The following is a 22,854-nucleotide window of genomic DNA, read 5'->3' on the forward strand; positions in this document are numbered from 1 at the left end:
GCTCTCAGAGGAAAGGATAGCATACTTCTCAAAGGCCTCACAGCTGGGGACAAAAAAAAAGAGGAATTCCTCCCTGAATTGCTCAGTGTTATTGCATATGTTGCATATTACATGTTTTTTTCAGGAATGCCTGGGTGGAGCTGATATCTCTATTTAAGCTCCAAATGTTGTTATTTCATTCTATTGCATTTATTCTTGTTTTCAATAATGACAAAATGTCTATCATGGCTCCTTTCAAGGTCACATATAAATTAAATTCCCATTAGTAAAGGTTTCATCTTTTTCATACCTATGACAGAGAGTCACAAGAGTCATGCTGTTGGGTATACTGTCCTTTGGTTAGTGGGAGACCTATAAGGGCACCTCTTCCTCCTAAAATACAAAGACACAGAAGTTGAGGCAAGAAAGTAGGCTCAAATCTTTTGAATGACAGGTTGGAGGTATCAATACGTCATCAAGTAGTTCTGCCAACGTCCAAAGAATCTATATGCCTTTCTCTTCTGTTTTAGTTCAAAGACCTGTTTCACTTTGAAGAGATTTCCCACATGGAAGGTGTTCATCTGTCCCACTCAGTCTCAAAGGGATGCCTCTAACACTCAAAGGACTCAACCTAAGAGAACTCCAGCTGCAAAGAATTCTGCCGAGTGTTCACACTGCAGGACCAGAAATGGTGCCACCCATTGGCATGGAAGATAGGAAAGTGTTCTCTCTGAAGAAATATGCATATAGAAAAGTGTTTTTACATAAAAAAGTAATTGAAGGTGATACAGTGAGTAGATCTGGCCATAGTATTTACTTACCATTACAGTTCTAAAAGTTCATATTGAGCACAAAGGCAGTCTGCACAGTGAAATAGCACACATCCTACACCAGGGCTCACAGTGCAGTGCACTCACAGCCACCACAGTTTGGGCCTTCTCCCCAGAAAGATCTCTCCTCACCTTGGGTCGCAGGGCTACATCCAAGGCTTGTATGTCAGCCAGGAAAGTCCTCCTCATAGCCTGCCCATCCCAAAGCCCCACCAGAGGCTGATGTAAAGGGCCATCAGGGCTAAGGTTGATCACCTCCTGCCAGAAGTAGCATGAGTACATGCTGTCTTAGTCTCAAGGTCAAAGACAGTGCAGGCTTGCGCTGCAGGAATTCTAGGTAGAACACAACACAATTCAGAAGCTGATATACCATGTCTCACAGATGCCTTCTCTCCATTGTTGGCAGACAGAAATAGAGGTAATGTCACCTCATGAGAGTTAGCAATCAGCTTTTCAAGATGTGTTTGATGGCAAAATTTTCAGGGGTAGCACAACCTGTCCAATTGCAGCCTAACTTCTTTACATATGTTTCAAAAACTGGTATTTTTACAAAGAGAAAACACAAGCAGACTCAGCCAAGCTATGAATACTATAAGTTATGCTTTTATGTTGCTGTGAAACTATTACTATTATTTCCAGATGGTTATTACATTGTTTTCCAATTCTGGCACCTATAATGGTTTGTGTTTTTTGCCAGGGTTTACAACTATTTCTCAAACTTTCTTTTATCTTTCTGACACAGGATTTAGTAAGAAGGCAAAAGTATTGTATTTCCCATCAAACAGAACGGACAGACCAAAATCACACACCTGCCCAGAATGATAGACTGAGTTAATAGTGGATACAAAATTACAGAAAGGGAGAAAACTGGAAACCACAGCATTATACTGAATGTTCTCCATGGAGAAATGTCATCTTCACAAATTGCATTTCAGGGAATTCTGGTCAGAACTGACTGAGGCTGCGTTCTCACGTCTGAGGTACAGGGCCCACCAAAGCATGGTCAAAGCAATGCAAAGTCTCTAGGTGATGGGCATGAAATGGAACTGAGGGTGCTGGAAACACATTAAAAGAATGGGAAAGTGGAAGAATAAGACACCGAGCTCCAAGCCAATTTCACAACATCTGACATCTGTGTTAGTTGACTTAATCTCTGTTTTACCAGCTAACAGTCTGCTACTCCAGTTTTCACCCCCCATTACCCATGGAAGAAGACTTCAAGGAGAAAGCAAGCTTATTTCTCTTTTTAATAAATAAAACACCATCAGCAACAAAAGCTAAAACAGAGGTCTATAACAGAACCTTAAAAGCATTTGTGACTTGAAGCCTTTGTTCCTGCATCTTCAAAAGCTGATATATGCTGCTGCTTTTGTAATACAGGGAAGGCACTTTCTTCACTTAGGTTCTTTTAGTTGATGTAGACTGAACACAACAGCTTCCAAACTCTGGATCTGCAACAGCTTGACTGATGTTGCTGACTTTACACCAAAGAGTTCTCAGCACATCCTGCAAGCCCCATTTCACATTCAACCTATCCTACCCAGCAGCTTCTGACACTCTTCCTTACCACCTTTGACTCTATTCCCTCTGTTTAACTTAAGCAAAGCAGACATCAAGTGCAGGCCACCAGCTGGCAGGAGTGCTCAGTGAGATGAGCCACTCTTAATCATCAAAGAATACCCTGCAGCATGGTTTATAGAACAAGATCACAGGGAGCAGGTTTTTCACCAACTTAGCACAGCAGTCTCCTTCTCTGAGAACTAATACAATCTGCACCTCTGCTTTTCCTACACGGCTTTTCTCCCGGCCAGGAAGAACAAAGCCACTCCCCTAGGCCAGGTTCAGCCTCCTGTGAAAGCACTTGTCCTGTGGGATAGGGCCATGTGGAGAACACAGTGCTGTGAGCAGCCTGCATGTGGTCACTCACCCCTTTGTCTTGCACCTCTGCACTGCAGCATGCATGTGGATGCCTGTTTCTCAGGCTTTCCAAGTACTGGGGGGAGCTGCAGTCTCAGATACTCCTGTGGCAGCTGCTGGCATGGAAAACAGTTTTTTGAGGAGTGGAAAATCTCAGGGAAGTATCTTACGTTGAAACTTAATAGGTAGATACTCCCGAGGCAGCTTGGAGAAACAGTCACACACATTTCATTTCAGTAAGTGGAAAATATGTGGACAGGCTGCCAGATTTATCAGCCTCTTTTGTGTATTAAGCTGCTAGAGTAGAGATGAAGAAACTGTGTGGCTTTTCTATCTCACAGGTCCACTCCCTGCTTAACTGTGCTGTCTGTGGTATTGGTTCTGTTACTGGCTTTTTTAATTGCATTATTAGTGCCTTTCCAAGACAGAATGGGTTCTCCGGGCCAAAGGCTCAGCTTCCTGACCACTTACCCCTCTGCATAACCTCTCTGGGAGAAGCCTGGGTAATTAATTTGTTCACAAGGAGTGCTTGCAGGCTGTGACCCTTGGACATTTTCACAGTTGTTGCAAATAAAGGAAGAAAGGATTCACTCCAGAAAGATGTGACATTTATATTTTGGAAAACAAAACAGAACACCTTTGAAAGGACTTTGTTCTTAAGAGCACAACAGAACTAACATGATAGTCACTTTAAACTCCAGAGAGCTTTTATGTGGGTTTATAAAGACCAGGAATAAAGCCAGCTTGGCTCAAAGAATGTCTCATTTCTCTTGACCACTTACACTGCTGAGTTTCCTTAGTGTTTTCGTGAGTACAGTGTGCATTCCCCATCCCTTCTATGGCTGGATCAGACTGTCACGTTGGAGTGCGAAGGTGAATTTCATTTCCTTGCGGTCCTATAGTTGAAATATGATGGGACAGACATTATTCCTTTCAATGCATTTTTTTTCTGGCAATCTGCTTCATATTTCTGAGTAGATCTTTTGAGGAAAGTCTACTTTCCTTCTCCAATTTTCTCTCCAAGTTGTCTTTTAGCATATTTATCTGAACCAAAATGATTTATCTTTCTCCCTCAGATAATTAAGTCAGGTGCATAATACAGTGGAAAAAAAAGCACATTTTAATTGATTAACAGGAATTCCCTGCTTCCAGCAGTGCAATCACTAAGCTAGTATCATAAAAAATGCTCAGAGATGATTATGAAGGATTCATTCCTTTAGGAATGTTCCTATGTTCCTTCTTTGACAACAGATCTGGGATTAGTCTCATTGAGAAGTGTGTTTTCCCAGAGCAGGCATTTATCAGTGTTTGGTTTCCCAGTGGCTCATTTCTCCTCACTAAAAGTACTCCTTAAGTGATCCTCCCCCAATTCCCCTGTGAAAAGGGGATCATTGACATAAATCGAAAACCTTAATCTTGATGACTGTACAGACAAACTGATCCCAAGAACCAAGTGAGGACAGAACATGTTTTTATCCACTGGCCCATGCCTACCAAGTTGTGGAAGCTAACAGATCAGGAAGCACATCCACATGTATTGCTACAGCCAAGAAAATCCAAGAAACCTACATTGTGACAACAAGAGGAGAAGAGCTCCCTACATCCAACAGAATCCAGTCTCGTGCTAAATGAGGTGGCCTTTCCTATTCTTTCTGCCTATCTCCTAGTCCCTAGTCACCAGCTCACTCTCTTTGCTCCTCAGCCAGCAGCTCCTCTCCCCCCCTGCTCCTGCCTGTGTTGCAGGGGCAGATAATGCACATGCTGCCCCTGCCATCTGGAGCAGTACTCCTCACTCCTCACCATCTGGAGCAGCAGCCCTATTGCCCTGCACCTAGCTGCATTTGAATGGGAACAGGCAAGTAGTGTTGGGAAGGGTCATCTCCTGACCCTGCCATATCGACTCCTCTGAATATGCCTTCCCAGGCTCTGCTCCCTTCTGCCTCCACAAGATCAGCAGTTGCCTGCTGTTTGCCCTGCAGCCCAGAATGTCTTCAAACGACGCCTTTCACACCTACAACCCTCTAGCCTTATATTTGTGGAGCTGAATATGAAGCAATTGCGCCCCAACTCTGCAGCCTCCAGCCCAAGAGAGTCCAACTTCATACCATGCCAAAGGGAAAGGTGAAAAGCATGACCCCTTCCTGCTGGCTGGATCCTCTGGGAATGTGCCCCCCTCTGCGCCATCCAAGACCTATGTCCTCAGAGCAAGGAAGTTTGTGTTTCTCCCTGCTGAAGGGCCAGAGGTGACCCCTACCTCTCCTCACTCACTGAGTTGTATATAACACAACAGCCAGGGTCCACAGCAGCTTGTGTGAGAAGCAGCACTCCAATGTGAACAGGCTGTGTTGAGGGTCTTAAGACAGGAAAGGTCAAAAATCCAATGCTTTTGCTTCCTGTCACACAGGTAGGCCACACCGATGGGCAACACATCTTAAATCTAGGGAAATCCAATAACAAGTTATTTCTAACTGATGCTCAAACAAATTACCAAAAGATGCAAATTGAGACATCCAGATGCACCTACGGAGACCAAGGTTTTTGCAATAGCACATTAGGCAACTTCTTCCTAACATCAGTTCTCATACTGACACCAATTAAAATCAAATCTGACCCAAGACAAGAGATAATCTGTGTAGGGAAAAAAACACAACATAAAATGAAGCTCACAGAAACTCACAGAGAGGAGGGAAGTTCAGGGATTTCAAATGACAGCTCCTCTTTCACATCCTGTTTTTCAGGATGTTCTCCTCTTCTGAGGAGTATTCAGCCTGAAATGGTTTGTCAATACCAGAATCCTCTAAAGATCCTCCAACAGGAGCAGGAAGCAGCACATCACTGTGCTGAAGGTGACTTGGAAGCCACACAACAAGCCAGCCACCTGTCCTGTGGCTGGGCTGGCCTGGCCACCCCAATTCCCTGATAAGGGACCATCACAACAACATGTGAGACAACTGGAAGGCAAGGGCTGTAGGTTACTCCAAGCTTCGAGGTCTTTACAGAGCATCGCACTGGGAGTAGCAGGAACTTAAGACCTATGGATGCAAAGGACTCTACTGCTGGCCATGGGTCCCAGCAGAGCTGCAGGGCTGACAGTGAGCAGGGCCAGCAGTGCAGGCCACTGCTTACAGGGCTGGCTAATAGGCAGCTCCTGCTCCGAGCAGCTTCCTGGGAAGTTGAGCACAGACAGACAGCACTAACAAGGCAGCGAGATTTCATTCATGCTGAAACCTAAAGGCAAGACCTAGTGAGAAATGGCCACTGGCCAAGTGGTAAAATAAATAAGGCCAGTGTCAGGAATAAATCTGAAATGCTGGACAACGCCAGAGCTAATCTAATGTTAGAAACAGTATTTTAAAGCAGTCTGAATCTAATACATAAGCAGCAGTGTCAGTAAAGGGAGAATACCAAATTTATCCCAGGTGAGCTTGCGGCTGCTCTTTCTTTGCACACATTTGCATCTAATTCAGTGCAAATCCAGTCCCAATAAGCACATGTAAAACTGCGATTTCCCCAGATCCTCTGCACTTCTGTCCTCACAGTGCCACCTCTGCTTCTTGCCCAGCTACAGAACTCCTCAGAGGCCCAAGCAGAAGTTTTTCCTGGAGACTGGGTGTTATTTGAATACAGCAGAGGCTCAAAAAGGGCAATATCTCTTACCCCTTTCCTGAGTATCTTGCATAATATGAATGAATGTGCCACTAGTGCTTTTTCAGATTTCCCTAGTTCTCTCCTGTATTGCAGAAATCTCACAGCAGAATTTGGTTGAGTCACAGTAGGGTAACATGGGAGTCAGATATTCAACATGGGAAAGCAGGAACATAAGGAAAATGAGCTGAGGGCACTGCAAATGAAAACCCTCTATCAGCTATGGGCCAACCCGTGCTCCAGCCACTGCTGTCAGTAACTGCCTGGGGGCAGAAATTTTAATGTTGTGCCAGAGCCCACACAGAAGCAGAATGATACGTTTCATTTCATTATGAAATCATACCAAGCACCATAAAGTATCAGCTTGCAAGTTCATAATTTATAAATCAAGTGTAAATAGCCCATATTCTGAGCTCCTCTCCAGCGTCTTTTTTATCCTTCCCCCATGAAAAATTAACCAGTCCATAAAATAGCTTGTAAATTTAAAGCAGTCATGTTTTTCAAAGTAAATCAACACTGCAACTTTACAGCTTTCCTGGAAACCCTGAAGCATCAGGTGGCTCCAGCCACTACTCTTAATCCCTCATTTTAGGTGTCCTGCCACGCTACAGCAAAGATGTTCCACCCTTTGCTGAGGTTCCTCCTGCAGACCTGTGCCAAAGACAAGGTAAAGCACTTTGTGGCAATTGGGCTATCCTAGTGCAGCCTGGCAGACTTCTTCCTTCAGGGGCTGCTGGAGGAGCTAGCATCATACCCAAGATGTAATGAGAAGAATTAGCAAGACTATTTTTATCATCAACTTTTCAAAGCAGAAAACTCACCCCAGGCAAAGCTTCTGTTCCATGGGAAGGAAAACAATCAGACCCAGATCTGCCAGCACTAAGAAGAATTCTTAAGAGACCCTTTTACAATTTTGTGACCTCTCAGGTTTGCCCCTGGACAAAAGGCTGTGTTGGTTTTACAAGGCCCCCCACATACAGGTCTTCAAAGACCTGTGTTCCTGTGCCCTAGCATAGGCATTTACCAATCCCACATGGAAATAAACAAGGGGCAGCAGGCAAGAAGGCATAGGAGCAGGTGGACTGAAGCACAGACTGGGGCAGGCACAGCACTTGAGATGCTGGAGCACTGAAGCAGAACACAGCAGAGGTGCACTGAGAACAGACACCAGACTGCTCTAGAGAGTACCTATGGAGGTGCAAGGACAGTTCTCCATGCAACTGAATGTGTGCTTCTGTCCACCTCCATTCTCTTCTATCATCTCTGTAGGTGTTGCTCAACACCAGATAAAAGCCCATGAAGCCTACTGAAAAACAAAGATATTCCTACACAAGAACTCTTCCTTGGAACAAACTCAGTGGTGCTCTGTGCTCAGGCAGGGATTGTAAGAGAAATAACAAGATTTCAGGGCTGCTGCAACAAGCTGAGTCACACTGGGATGTTGTCTCACACAGGAGGATGGTATCAAGAGATGCAAATGGCACAAAGAGCACCAAGGGTTTGCTCAGTGACGGATTTTTGTAAAAAACAGTTCCACAGACAGAAACTCTTACTGTTAAGCTCTCACGAAATAGCCAACAACTTTTAGCTGCAAAGAAAAAATAATCCCAAACCATTAGAATAATCAAAGCAGAATAAACACAGCATAGGGATTATTCTTCCCCTTCTGTACACGTTTTGTATTCCCTCTCCTTTGCAGTATAACTATGGCTGTCACAAACAGTGCATCTCTATGATAATTTATGACAAAAGTGGCACATTTAATTAGATGTAACACTAACTTATTCATTACATTCCTACAATCAAACACTAAAATGGATATTTGTCCTATTGGGACAAGATGCAGAGATGAACAGTACAACGTTATCTCTGCTGCATGTAAAATACCCATAATTGAGCAGAAAGCCTGATCCCAAAAGCTTAAAAATGTAACGCCAGAGCGGCAAATGTGATTGGATTTCTTCTAATCTCATCATTTTGCTCCATATGTGGCCCCAATCTGTTTAGGATTGTTAAAATTCCTGGGTATTGTAGTACCTTCCCCAGAGACAGCTGGAAGAACTCGGACAGCCTGGACCAGATGGGATGCCAGCAACTCCAGCCAGGAACAGCAGAAAAGAGGACAGCAGTTAACTCCTTCTCTGTTGGCTGCCTCAGAACAGATCCAGAAGGAAAAATCATGCTTTCCCATCAGCACTATACAAGGTACTTGGTGGAGATCTTGAAAGCAAACTGCTGCAGGCCCTTAGGACAAACAGAGCAAAGACCAATGATTGCATCCTTCTGATAAGTGGTTCTGCACTTTAGGTAGAAATTCCCACGCGTACGCGGAGGAAGGAGCTCTCCCAGGTGCCCAAGAGGAAAGCAAAATGGTCAAAACAAAACCAGTACCTATGAGATGAAAGGCCTCATGGCCAGATTGAAAGTGTTTGTAAAAAGCTTTTGGAATAAAATACGAGCAGGGACTCTACCTCCAGAAAAGAGAAATTTGGCAGGACTGTGCTTGATTTGAGAGCAGAGTCTGGCTGCTAACATTACTTGCTGCTCTACAGCTTGTCATTAAGAGGAATTAAACCAGCACTTGGGAACCTGTTACAGAAAAGACTTGGATGTTCCCTGTTTGTAAGGATGGATTAGTCTGATTTATACGAGATTAATCCTTTGGCATGTAAAAAAAACAAGACCACAGCTAAAAACAAAATATGGGATTACCCTATTAACATAGCACACTGATTATCAACAGTACGACTCCTTCCCTTTCTGTAGCTTCCTCAATTCAGCGGCTCTTGGTTGAATTGACAACTTCACACCATGATTCCATACCTGCTCAAACAGTTACTTTGATGTCTTGAAGAGAATTTTGTAACCGCTTTAAAAGTCCTTATTTGACAGGTCTCAGTCTAAAATCCTGAAAGCCTGGGGGAATGGTAAAAGGAAAAGGAAATGAAAATAGCAGCTCAGGACCTTCAATACTTTTTTAATTCACGAAGCTGTTAGTGTAATACTGAATCCTGGCTGGGGACCCGATTTTGCTATTGCACAATATTTGCATTTGTGGAGGAACGCAAAAATAAGGAATTCCCCCAATAAATTGGATATAGTACCATCAGAAGCAATCACATCCTGCAAGAACAAAGCCTTGCACACAAATTCTCCCATATACAATATGTAATATTTCTCTCTGGACTCCTCTGAGTAGTTACAATCACACTTAAAATATGAGACAATAATGAAGGGTAATCATGTTTCCATATTTTCAGATAACTTCTTAATAAAAGACCTTCCTTTCAAGACTGTCTACAGTATCACTGGGAAAAAAATAAATTCCTTTTTCAAGTAAAAAAGTAGCAGTATCTTGTTCCCTGGAAAGTGACTGCTAAGCAAAAATCCTCATCTGGAATTTCAGCATATACAGCTATTACCCCTATATAATCCCCTGGAGAACTCAGAGGCATGCCAAAGCAGGGGTTATGGATCCAAAATGTGGCAGGCCACTGACTCTTTAGCCTGTAAAATCAACACTCAATGCTGGGACAACCCATTTCCTGCTGCAGGAAAAAAAAAAAAAAAAAATCCCAAGTCCACTTTTCACCTAGGAGCAGTTCCCTGTCTTTCCAGCTTTATTAATGCTGCTAAATAGAAACAGACCAGGGCTTTCCTTATCAGACAGTCCTCTGAGTGTTTGTGCATTGCCAAGGATTGGCAAAACCTGAAAGAAATAGAAGCAGTTGCCCCACCATTGTACCTTACCATGCTTGAAGATCCAGACTTTTGCTTAGGCTTCTCTCTCACAGTTTCAAAGGAAAGTGTGCTCCTTTCTGGATCCCAGCTGCATGCCTAAGAAGATATTTTCTGAGCAGTAATATTGACCAGCAACATGTTAACTTCTCAAGGATCTATTAGTTCTGGTAGCTATCAAGCAGTGATTCTGACAATCCCTCCACTTGGAAGCAGATTTTTAAAGAAATCTGCACGCTTCTGATAGCCATCAGGACAAGTGAGATTCTTTTGCCAAGAGAAAAAGATTATTACTTGCAGCCATGAAAAATGCAAAAGCTATTTAGATGCTATAATTTCCCCTGCAGATCCAATACAGAACACGTACAAAAATGTCAGACACCCATAGCTGCTTGCCTCCAGTCAGAACTATGAACACAGGAGTTAATGCTAGTTAAAGAGGTATTTTTAGACAGGTACATAGCTGAGAGCCAAAAGACTATCAATTTTGAATCAGATGTTTGAAAGACATAGGCATATGTGAGCATCTGAAGAACAGGACAGGAGAACATTACTTGTCTCATAACTGAAAGATTAGATTTCTATTTCCCCATGCACTTTTAATGTGCTTACAGAGTTTCATGAAATAGAACTCCTGGGGCAGGGCTGGGGACACAAGGAAGCTATCTGTGTACGCAGCAGCCTGGGCTACAGCCAGGGCCTGATGCAGACGGGCTGTGGTGGGAATCCCAAGCAGCCCTATTACCACGCTCCAGTGCATTGTACTGGGGAAGAAACAAGACACCTTAATCTCTCGCATTTTCTGATGAAAACAACCTGATCAAAGACAAGCTAGCAGCGTGAACAATTTCTCACCAGGAAGACCTGTGGTGAGGTTTTCTCTCCCTGTGCCAAATGCAAAGACATGGTAAACTTCATGGGTCAGGCAGGGCAGGTTGTCTCCTAGAGGCACTCTGAGCAGCCTTCTGTAAAGCATCCACAGAAAAAGTAACCTGCTGCAGGCAGGAAGTGCTGGAAACAACTGCCAGGGACTGCAGGATGCTGCTCTGCCTCGTGGAAGCCTTTACCAGGACTGCTCTTCCTGGAAATACACACCTGAAATGCCTTTGGGAGCTTCAAGCTAGACTTCTTCTTCCATCAGAATTCCATCATTTTTAGCATTACTGATCTTTCAGCAGGGCTACTACATAAAGAGTATAATTCACATATTAGATGTTAAAAGTGGCTATCTCCTGCATTTATTGATGGCCAGTAGGGTTGGGACAACAACTGGATCTCTTGTGCAGCCTTTCTGAAGTTATTTCCTCAGCTCTGAAGCACAACAGATTCACTGTAGACTAATCTTTCCTACTGAGAAATCTGTGGTACCAATTGTATGCTAAATCAGTGGTTGATTTATCCCTGTTGCAACGCCACTGAGTTCACTCAAGCTATATAGTCCATAAGTCTAGCTCTTACTTTCCCAGTAGACAATACTGTTTTTTTCCTTCAAAACCATATGAGTGAAGCTCTGGATGCACCAATGTACATCCTGCTCCAGCAAAGCATATAAGCACATATATGGGAAGCATGAGAAACTACTGAGGAACTGGTATACCTCCATAGCTATGTCACCTTGTCAGCCTCTTTCTCCTGACAACTCTGTTCATATTATTCAGCAGGAGATAGAGGACTCCTTTGGGCATTTGGCTTAAAACAGATAAAACAAACAGTGGAAAGATGCCCATTGCTTGCCCTGGAAGCTGACCTATGCTCTGAGTATGTTGACAGCAGCATGGAAGCTCTGCTTCTGATCTCTTGCATAATAAACCCATCTACTGTGCTTGTATTTACTGGTGATTTACCAGACATGAGAGACATCTGCTCTTGAGCTTTTTCCCAAGATCCTCCTACTTAACACCACCAGTTACTCCTTAACAATCCCTGCTGTCCACTTCCACTTAAGTCCTTCCAAAGCAAAACATATGCTGCAATCCCCATACTTACGTTATGGCTAACACTCTTTCTCATGCTTGTTTCAATGCACCTCATCTGACCTACATTTCCCTCTTCCACACCCAGTCAGGGAAGTCACTGAATAATTTCACAGCACCTTTCTCTCATGTTCTTTTTCTTTTTTAGGGGAATGGTTTGCTTCTGGCTGTGTTTACATCTCCATTAGTTCTTTATCCTGTTGTCTGAATGTTTTTTTTTTTAGTTCTGCTTTTTCTAGCTGTCTAAACATCTTACAAAGTTCCTCATCAGCACCACAGCACCAACATTCTGATCATGGAGCATCTGTACCAAGATTCCTACATGCTGTCCCTTTGTAAAAAAAAAAAAAAGAAAAAAAAAAACCAACAAAAAAACAAATGGGCTCAGTAAGCCCATTGCTCAACTAAATTTATAGGGAACTCTCGCTGAAAAAAATAGAATTAACTCTGCCATATTCTACAGAAATAGTAAACACACTATAAATATTTCTCTCCATTATACCTACTGATGAGCAAATTTAAGTCTTCTTTGGGTTGTGTTGTGCAGAATCTGTTGAGACCTCTTTATGCTTCCCCTCTCCTCATGGAATTTTTAGGCTTAGCAAGGCTTAAATGATACATCTTAAACGTGGGGTGGCAAGAGCAAAGTGCTGCTGCAAATCACTCTGTTCAAACACCAAACAAGCAGCTCCAGTTTTAAATAGATAAAAGACATCCCTAACGTTCTGTCTTTTTACCTTGCAGATTACTTCACGCAACTTTCCAGGGTTGTCCTTTGGAGTAGATAAAGTCTGTGCAGAGACATCTCAGTTCTCCTCTCCTGACAAACCAGGCCCAGAAGCCAGTGAGCAGAAGCAGCATGTCCCACTCTCACACAGCAGAAGTAGGCCTTTTCGTGACAAAGGCTTCCCTACAGCTACTATGCAGCCCCAATTGCAGAAGCAATTCTTTATCTGGCTGAGAGCAGTTTCCCATGAACCCTCAGCCACAACACAGCCCATACACCATTGGAGTTTCTTATACAGCCACTGCAAGCCAAGAAACCTGCACAGCTCTGTTCAATAATTCCTGACAGGCTTCAAAGGATTGCTAATTCCAGACCACTTCAAAAAAATGCAGAATATTCTCTCACACTTTTTCTTCTCTCTCTTCTGTGAGCCAGTCAGCACCTGTTGGGCCATAAACAACAAAACTAAACACAGCAGCTCTGAAACAATCCTGAACAGCTTCGCTGCTGAGGGCAAGAAAGTCCCATGGACTTGCTTCACAAAGAGTCTAATGCCAAATGTTTTCTGGAGGCAATTGGTGTGCCCATTGCTGGCCAGAATTGTGGACTAATAAGGGTTAACTGCTCTCCCTGTCTCCCCCCCTCCCTGTGCTTCTGTCAGAGCCCTGCTCTGCTCTCCGGCCAGGCTGGGCTCAGTGCTCCAGCATTCAGCATCTGCTGACAGTGAGCTGAGCCAGGTCCTGGGGTCGTGTGAAGCACGGGTGAAGGTGCACAGCCCCCCAGGAGCTCCAGAACAGAAAGAGCAGCAGCCAGAGGTCTGGAGATTGCAGAATTACACAAGTTGAAAATAACCTTTGAAAAATCCTAACCTAAATATCAAAACTGTTTCTCTTTCCTTGAAAGACGGCAAGCAATCTAACTACGATGCCTATTGAAGAGCCATATGGAAAAAACAGTTCTGTCCTGTTGAACTGGTTGCGCAGTTTTGTTTTTCATCTGTCTACAGAGATCTGAGAATTCCATGTTTTATTTTACGCTTTTTCAGCAAAGAAAGCGAGTGAACTGGGGCTCATCTGGCCAGAAACACAATAGGTAAGAACAGTATTTTTGTGTAACGTATTTCCAAGAGCCTGAGTGTACAGTGTTTGTGTAACTGAGCGAAAACGGTATTTAGGATGCTGTTCTCCTTGGGATAAGCTGATTATAGGTTGGTTGGTCACTTGGTTGGTTTGTTTTCCCGGACAAGAAAAGCTGAGCTGCTATAGTATCAGAGTGGTGTGCAAGATCCTGGCAGTTAAACAGTAAACAGACTTTTTTAATCCTCTCCAAAGCAAAGAGCAAAACAGATTCCACCGACAAAGGTAAAGAAAAATATTTGGGGTTTTATTTAAGCTATAGTTAGAATAGAATAAGAACCAAGTGGCAAAGAAGTGCCTCAGAGTCATAATGGAAGCTCTGCTAAAGAATTAAAAAAAAAATTTCAAATTTTCTTTCAACTTGTTTAGATATTTGTTTAATTTTTCATTGAGCCAGATGCAAAAAAATATTGAAGAGACCTTAAAAAAAGAAAAGAATATTCTAACTCCATTAGGATGTTAAATAAGGCATTTAAACGTTCTAGTAGCGATCATTGTAATAGCCTCACCAATACTAAAGATACACATTAATTTGAGAATCACTGATGAAGATTTTGTACATGAAAGTCTACAGTGCTTTCATTGCTTTGCTTAAATGTGACGATCTTGAACAGGTTTACAACTGAAATAGCCCCTTCATGGACTCAGATGAATTGATCCAGGCAGAAGCTGAGTTGTTGACTTAGCCCAAGTCAAAAGCTCATTTGCAAACGTGACAAGGAAAGGGCTGATCTAAAGCAAATGTTACAAAGGACTGATGCTCTGCTTTTTATGTTCTTTTTATCCCTAGCTGTTAATCCGATAAAATCAACAATAAAATACAACAAAATACTACCTCTCCCCCCACCAAGAAAAAGATAAACACAAAACTCTGAGCTCCCTTAGCTTTCCAAATCCTCAACTACAACTGCCACCTGTTTTAAAGGTCTGCACCTTTTTCACTTTTATGCCTATTCCACTTGTGTATTTTCCTTTTCTGAAGCAGGATGTGGCAGAGAGGATAAAGTCACAAGAATAATTAATAATTTCATGTTAGCAGTGTACTATCAAAAGTTCTCATCTGGAGCCTCCTATCTGCATAGTTCAGCACAACGTACACAACTGTTCAAGCAGCATCAGCATTTTTGTAGGCAAGTTCTAGAAATACTTGAGCAGCTTAGATTTCTTTCAAATGTTTGAAGCTGACAATTAAGCCTCTTTGCAAAAGGAGATGGCATATATGATTTTTGATACCTGATATGGTTAAAAAACAGAGTTGTTACGGTTCTAGTGAGCAGCAGATGTAGCAATGGCCTGGAAACAACGCAGTTATGAAAGACATGTTTAATGCACAGTGATTTATCCAGCTACATTTGTCCACCTTCCCCACAGTAAGACATTCATCTTCCAAAGTAGATAGACAAAAAAAAAAAACTTACAATCCATTTAGAACCAGTTTAGGGCTGGTTATCAGAATCTAACACTTTTCATGGAACAGGATCTCATCCAGCCCTGAGTAACTTCTTTTGATCCTCCTCTTCACATGTCCTTATTGCCATGACTGATTTACAATCTGTGTGAATTAAAAAAACAAGATGACCTCGGACAGAAGGTATGTCTGGGGTATAGTGACACCCTTTAAGTTCAGAAGTCACATTTCTGTTACGGATAACTCAGCTTTGAATTTATTTAATGAATTCTATAAGCAGGGAAAAAAATAATTTTATTCTCCACTCATTTTGTCAGTAGCGAAGCTATTCTCTGGCTGATATTGCACCTTGCCACATTAACTACATATGTGTAATTTTACAGTTAAAGACTTTACAGCAGCCTCGCCATTAAATCTTTGCAGAGTTTAAAATATTTCTGAATTATAAGCAATTTAGCCATCTGAAGACTGTTGCTCAAATGCTTGGCCTGCTGTAACAGTAAATATCACTAGAGGAATAAAAGAAGCATCATTGATCATTTTCTCCTTTAAAACAACTTCCACTTCTCTTCACAGTACTGAAGATGTCCTGTGTCTGGTTTTATCTGCCTCTCTGCCTTCTCACGGCTGCTGGTCTGTGTCATTCCCTTAAAGCACCCACTACCAGTTCCCAACAGAGCTTCAAGAGTAGTCTCTTCAACTTCTACCATTCCCTGATTCTTGCTGATGGTAAGGAAACTACAGTTCATCTGCTGAAGGATATCCCTAAAAGGTAAGCACAGATCAGCCACAAAGTCAATTCTTTTCTCATGTACTTTCCTGCAACACCAGCAGCCACACACTAACAATCCAAGTCACGAACTGCTGTGCACCTGCATAGCTCTGACATGTCTACTGAATTTACTGACACACCAGTGAAGTACAGGTGCCTTCCAGTGTACACTGTTGTTCTACCCAGAATCTAGAATGACCCCCCTCTTTCTAGGCAGCTTTCTGTGATGGTTACAGAACTGGCAGGTTCCAACAGCAATCAGTTGCTGCATGATCAGTCTGGCTTCTGAACCACAGAAACATCAGCCTCCCCACAGCAACTGTAAAAGACAAGAATTTTATCTAGTACAATAGTAACCCCAAAATCAGTAAAATGCATGCAGAATTCTCTTATAATAAAGCATCTATTAGCATCCTGCATACTAGAGATGTCTTAGTTGAGCAATACTATAAGCCTGTTAAGATCAAATATGAGTGTCATGTGGAAGTTAGTTTCTTCGTATCCTCAAAATACTTGCAGTTTTCCACCATATCTGAACATACACACAATGTAGATATTACAGCTGATAATCTCAAACAGGAAAGGCAAAGTAATTAGCCTGTTCAGGAAGAGATGAACTTCAGGTTGTTTAATCAGAATCCTTTGACCAGTGGAACAGCACATACAGATTTTGATGAATACTGAGCCATCTGGTTCATCCCCTGCTTCACAACTTCTGTTCTCTCAAAACTCACTGCGTAGAAACTGAAACATGGCATATTATATAATGTGACATGCTTACAAAAAAAAGCAAAACTAGCTCTTCCTTTTAAAGGATAATAGGCATTTAGATCTAAAAGAACAGTACATTTCACTGTTCTGTGACATAATAGGAAAATTCCTATTAGCAGGCAAACAAACAAACCAAAACCCTTCAGTTTCACATGATCAAGTAAGAACCTTAGGAAGCCTACAACCATGCAGACAGGAAACCAGAAGATGAAAAGATTTGGCTTATAAAAGACTTGAGAATGCGAAGCTGATTCCAGTGAAGGTCAACTCCAAACAAATAGCCACATCCCTGAAATTAATGCAGACCTTTATGCTGATGTAATCTGTTTATAATAAATAGGTTTTCTTTTCAAAAAACAAACAAAAATAAGTTGTCTACATTTAACTGCAGAGTGAGCTACCAGCATCCAAACATCTCCTGTGGCTGTATACAGCCACAGTTTACTGTTTACAGAAACAACAGAAAGAAAATGGGTGGTACAGGAAGCAAGACTTCACTGTAAATAAGAATGAAAGATTTACTGAGTAGATTGATGCTCCTTTGTACTACTAACACACCACAGCTTTTGTCATCCAAGCAAACTGGTTAGAATAGAGTTACCTGAAATTGCCAGTGACAGACAATCTTCAGGGTTGATCAGAATCGTTGTATCTTCATCTTACACAGATGGAGACCGAAACATGCAAGAAGGTAAGAGAGAGCGTGCTCTCTAGGAGTCACTGTGGAACTCCAGTCAGGAAATTCTAGGGGGAAAAAAAAAAATAAATGTACCCAAGAGTTAGCCAACAAGTTGTTATCTAGAAGGTAATCAGTTTACCACATTCATCATCCAAAATAAGCACGGAAGTACTGAGATGCAATATTCACCTGAAATGTACTGAAATTCACCAGGGAAAAATATTGCCTGTGCTAAGTGGACAAAACCTCCAGGAACAACTGATGGATTAGAAAAAAGAACAATACATGTTCTTCCTGCAGGTGGAAGTTCCAGACATTCCTTATTTTGTTGCACTGATGCATCTCAAAAGTGAGCAGTCATTTCTATCCACATTGAAATGTCCACATCAAGAAAGGTACACTTCCTGTGAATGTCAAACAGACCTGAATTTCTTCTTGTTTCTCCTTGGATTCATATCCACATCTACAGGTATTACTTCGTTTTGGAAGAAGACACGGCCCTTGTACCTTTCACAATAACTGTGACCCCTTGTGATGTCCCCATTGAGTGGAGCATACTTGTGCACAAAGCTTCAGCACATTTGCTTGGGAAAGCAGCACAAGGTAAGATCTTCAGCCTACCTGAGAAGAGCTGTAGAAAGTATAAGTTACAAGTATTACACATTATCCAAGAAGTATTGTTACACAAAGTTCTTTACAGGCTTAAATATCATACTTGCTCCTTCTATAAACAGGCATCAGAGGAATTTGTCACAGGTGAAATCTGCAGTTCACTGGATTTTGCCAAAGTAGATTAAAAATTACATCTATACAAGTCAAAAACTCAAAAGTATCTGAGAACAACATGGATTGCTTCACAAACTCTTTGCACTTATCCAATTTTATCCCTGCAGATTTGTCTCCTGCGAAGAATCTAAACTGATAGTAGCAACATTTTCACACTAGAAAATGTTGCTTGTACCCCTTGATCTCCATGCAGTGTCTAAAATCCCTCTTCTCCCTGCATTAAACAAGGCAGGCTTTCCAATCAGCCCATGCTGAGTGAAGAGCTGTCTCAGCTCCTTCTCCATGGCTTAAGCCATTTCAACCAGTCACTTTCTGGATTGTTTCTAATTGATGTGCTGAAGATACAGCTTTTTTTTTTTTTTAAAGTAATGTCACCTATCACAACAGTAGGCATTAAGCAAAGTTTAGCCTAAGAGGAAATTCCATTATTTTTAATAATTTCTGGAATTCCCCCCCAAAAATTGGAAATTCAAGAGGTCCCACTAGCAAGTTCTTGTCAGACAGGCATACCCAACTAAGGAGTTAAATAAAATTCCTTTACAGTAGTAAGCTTTCTCTCTTCATAGAAAAAAAGCAGCAAAAGTCTAATATAAAGAAAACTCCTTTCATGGAAAATGAATCTCCTTGAAGTAAAATGTCCAAAGAGAAATCTAGTGGGAGATGAAAACTGTAGGCACATAAGGCACCATAAAGTTCAAGACTTTTGCAAGTTGTTTTTATAATGATAGCCTTTATGAAAATCACAATAAGCACTGTTAAAAAGTCACTGAAATCTTACTTCAATAAATTACCAGTAGCAAAAAGCATTTGTAGTTATGATTATTTTCAGGGAGGAAGAAAGCAGGATGTTCCCTAACATATGAACAACAAAACCCAAGCAATGTTCAACATACATTAAAACAGATGTTGCAGTTCTGCTTCTTCTTGCAGGTGATCTCAATACACAAGATGTCTCAAAATTCCAGAAGGCTACAAGCATGATATCCACCATTTTCAACTACAAGGGAAATTCTGTAGAGACTTACATGGGTATGTCTTCTCAGTCTGCCCTTTATATGCTAGAGTTCTTATCCACCGAGCGTGACACACACATCACTGTGTACTTAACAACTGACACAACGTCTGGGCACCTCTATCCAGAACTTCCAGTGGATCCACGCATAGATGTTATTGGCGTTGGCCATACAACAGTGACTCTGACATGGAAACACAGTCCCTCTGCCTTGCAACACAGAGAAAGCATCCAGTACTGTCTTCTAGTTAATGAAAAGCACAATTATAAGAGCTTGTGTGCTGCTGAGACAGCAATCAGATTCTCTGGGATGAAAATGCCACCAACGTTAGCTTTGTCTCTCTCTCCATACCTTCTTGAACCACAGCAGGTAATGATATTATCAGACAGTGAACTGAGCATCATCAACAAAGTGAGCAGTGGAGAAGTCAGGCAGATATGTATGGGTACCAAGAACACCTATATGGTGCCCGATCTCAGTCCCAGCACTCAATACTATTTTGATGTCTTTGTTGTTAATCTCCTCACAAATGCCAGTGCTGCTTACACTGGGACATTTGCAAGAACTCTAGAAGAACCTGAACCTAAAGTGATGAAGCTTAAAGATGGGAAGGCAGTTCAGGTTGTACTGGATGGGAAAAAACAAAAATTGTATAGTTTGCAGTACCAAGCGAGGCACAAGAAAGTACAATTTGCCTTTCAGTTGTGTCGTGGTCAAGTACAGGTTCACATAACAAAAAATGGTAAAATAGTGGCATCAGAAAACATTCTGGGATTGAGGTATTTGTCACTGAAGGGAAAGCCATTGGACATGTACCTGGTGCAGCTAAGGTCCACAGAGGAATCCAACTCTTCTGTGAAAGTGCAGGTCTCCCCCCATTTCCACAAGCCCTTATTCCCACTTCTTCCAGAGAGCTTAAAAATCAAGTCTTTCAGTAAACTGAGGACTTGCAACTCTGTCACCATTGCCTGGCTAGGAACACAAGAGCAGAGCAAGTACTGTGTGTACAAGAAAAGAATTGAAGAAGATCAAGTATGGATGGAACTGAGAAATACAGACACGTGCTCTGGACCTGAATCTCGGCACAAGTCAGAGAAAGTGCTGTGCAAGTATTTCTATGACATAAATCTCCAGCGAGCTGTCACCACAGAGACTATCAAAGGGCTGGATGCAGGGACACTTTACTTGTTTGACATTTATCTCATTGGGCCATCTGGCATCCCTGTCAGATATCACAGCAAAGTTGTGAAGACAAGGAAAAAATGTTGAAGGTTCTTCCAGAGACACTTTGAAATGAGTGAATGAAGACTATTTCCAAAACCAACAGTAATCCATATCATAGCCCATACAGTTTAATACACGTCAACAAAAATATTCTAAAGCCATAATATTCTGCAAAGGGATTACCTTAATTCAGATTATTACACTTTTGCATCTTTTCCTGCATGCTTTTTTTTTTTTTCTCCTTCTCAGCTGCCTCACTGAGGCATCATGAACATGAAATTCATTCATGCACAGAGAAATAAAATACTCCGTGGCACTCATGAGTTAGATAAGTTACCCAAAATGCTTCTGAAATACAACACAGAAAATGGGAAAAACCCCTCAAGGAGCATCACTATTTTTAAAGTTCTAATTTCCCACTGTGTGCAAGTCCATCAGCTAATGAGAAAATGAAAAATTCCCCAAGTCAAGCTGGTTTGGAATAATCAAACTTCCCCATTGCTTGAACAGCTCACAGGGATGGAGGAAATAAAGTCTGTGTAACTGTTATCAAGGTGCCTCAGTTCCACAGCTCAAGTACAGCAGGCTGATATACCTTCTCTATTACCTGCATGCTAGCTTGACTTTTATCTTTATAGAGAAAATATTAATGTTTAAAAAGGGCTAAAACTTGGACCTGGACTAGTTCTGAATCCAGTTTTGCTGGGAGCATACAGACTGCTGTGCTGCTACCCACTGAGGAAAGAAATAAGGAATCCTGCTGTGGAAAGGTTTTTGTTTTGTTCTCTTAATATATAGCCTCTTTTATCAAGGCCGCACCCATCCCTGCATGACTCCGGAGAGTCACGTACTTGATCTTGACATCCCTAACCCAGCCTGTATCAATGGATGTGTTGCTTTAGGAAAAAGTAAATGTGGTTTTCCTTTTAAATATCAAGAAGGAAGTAGTATTTGTAGTAAAAAGCCTGACAAACATGTTTTTTGTTGTCTGCTTCCTTGATTACCTTCCTTAGATAACAAAAGAGAAAGAGTATGAAAAATACTAAAAAAAAAAATAAAAGTCTTCATAAGAAAACATGTTGAATTTCCATTATCAGCAGAAAATATTTTGCACATATGCTGTTGGCAGGTCTGGAATTTATGTATAAAAAAGCTGTAATAGAGTGACTGACCCAAAGGTTGCTAGAGAAATCTTGCCTGCAATCCTTTCCTCTGCAATTATACTGCACAAAAACAAGCTATTAATTCCACTATCGTACATTTCAGAAGTTCACTTGCTATCCAGGATCAAGGTTGTAACTTACTCTGAATAATTATTACCTCCAAACATGCTGGGAGGCACTTAGTAAGGATAGAATCTGTCCTCTGCATATAGACAAGCAATTAAACATTTCCTGCTCCAAAGACTTTATAACATCATGCTAAAGGGGATGTTTGCTCAGCCTCTGCATGGTGCATCCTGTCCATAAGCAGACTCATTAGTCCCAGAAGGGCTCTGGCCTTTCCATGTGATTAGCAGCAATGTCCAGGCCTTCACTAGGCTTTACATTCCTGCTGGCAGTATCCAGGATTGAGCAGCGCTGTGGCAGGAGCCATGTTCTGACCTCCTTCTACACTCCTCAGGCCTTTTGGCTAATTACAGGGGCTGGCAGCTGCACTGCATTTTTCCAGGGCAAGCCTTCTCTTCATTTCATTCCTGCCAAAATCAGTCTGAGCTCAAAGAGCAACAGAAGTCACCTCCACTTGGAAGTCTTAAATGTTTTCTTCTGCCTTCCTCTACTTCAGGCATTTATATTCTGGGGGAACTTAGTCTGACAAGTGACTATTAACCTGAATAATGAGAAAGGAAGAACAGGAAGACAGTTTAGCTGCACATACAAAATACTGCTGATCTACAGCCCTTAGCCAATCAGAGCATTAACCCCTGCTTTTGTCCTCTATCACAAAAACATCACTGAATGGAGACAGGCACATTGGCACCTTGCCTAATACCCTAATACCCATGCCTCTACTAAGGAATAGAGTATGGTATATGGAGTACGTTCTTAATAGCTTGAGACTCCTTAGCAAATGTCAGGTTCTCCAGCCCCAGCTATGACATCAGCAGAGCAGCGACCACTGGTGAGAGTGCTGCTGCTGGGTTCTCACTCACAGGAGCTACCACCCCACACCCCAATTTCTCTACAACCAGAAATCCTGTTCACAGGAGACACAGTTGGGCTGTAGAGAAGAACATGCTGCTCTGCCAAAACCAAA

At 41.9% G+C, this 22,854-nt stretch overlaps 1 protein-coding gene and 1 long non-coding RNA gene across 7 annotated transcripts in view; one reads left to right on the forward strand and one right to left on the reverse strand.

Annotated features, from left to right (window-relative positions):
• Nucleotides 1-1,523: 1,523 nt before the first annotated feature.
• LOC125692980 (uncharacterized) overlaps nt 1,524-22,854 on the reverse strand; it is a 36,517-nt gene continuing 15,186 nt past the window's right edge. For 2 of the 4 annotated variants that reach the window (XR_007376954.1, XR_007376957.1), the window contains 6 exons: nt 17,498-17,640; nt 15,364-15,497; nt 10,122-10,208; nt 9,195-9,287; nt 8,409-8,615; nt 1,524-3,622 (listed from right to left, as the gene is read on the reverse strand). This is a non-coding gene — a long non-coding RNA (uncharacterized LOC125692980). Of the gene's footprint in view, nt 3,623-8,408; nt 8,616-9,194; nt 9,288-10,121; nt 10,209-15,363; nt 15,498-17,497; nt 17,641-17,998; nt 18,207-22,854 lie in introns of all 4 variants that reach the window. The other 2 variants (XR_007376955.1, XR_007376956.1) reach the window with 2 other exon arrangements.
• Nucleotides 13,510-22,417, forward strand: LOC125692974 (protein NDNF-like). Of its 3 annotated transcripts, none has more exons than XM_048944245.1 (5): nt 13,510-13,624; nt 13,713-13,901; nt 15,930-16,125; nt 18,045-18,178; nt 19,292-22,417. In XM_048944245.1, exons 3-5 carry the CDS (start codon nt 15,938-15,940, stop codon nt 20,641-20,643), a joined length of 1,674 nt encoding a protein of 557 aa, XP_048800202.1. In that variant the 5' UTR covers nt 13,510-13,624; nt 13,713-13,901; nt 15,930-15,937; the 3' UTR covers nt 20,644-22,417. The 3 variants fall into 3 exon arrangements, with proteins under 3 accessions (XP_048800202.1, XP_048800203.1, XP_048800201.1); XM_048944246.1 differs by having other exon boundaries at nt 13,855-13,901; XM_048944244.1 differs by having other exon boundaries at nt 13,510-13,901.

Source organism: Lagopus muta, chromosome 5 (assembly GCF_023343835.1).
Source record: "Lagopus muta isolate bLagMut1 chromosome 5, bLagMut1 primary, whole genome shotgun sequence".
Lineage (NCBI taxonomy): Eukaryota > Metazoa > Chordata > Aves > Galliformes > Phasianidae > Lagopus > Lagopus muta.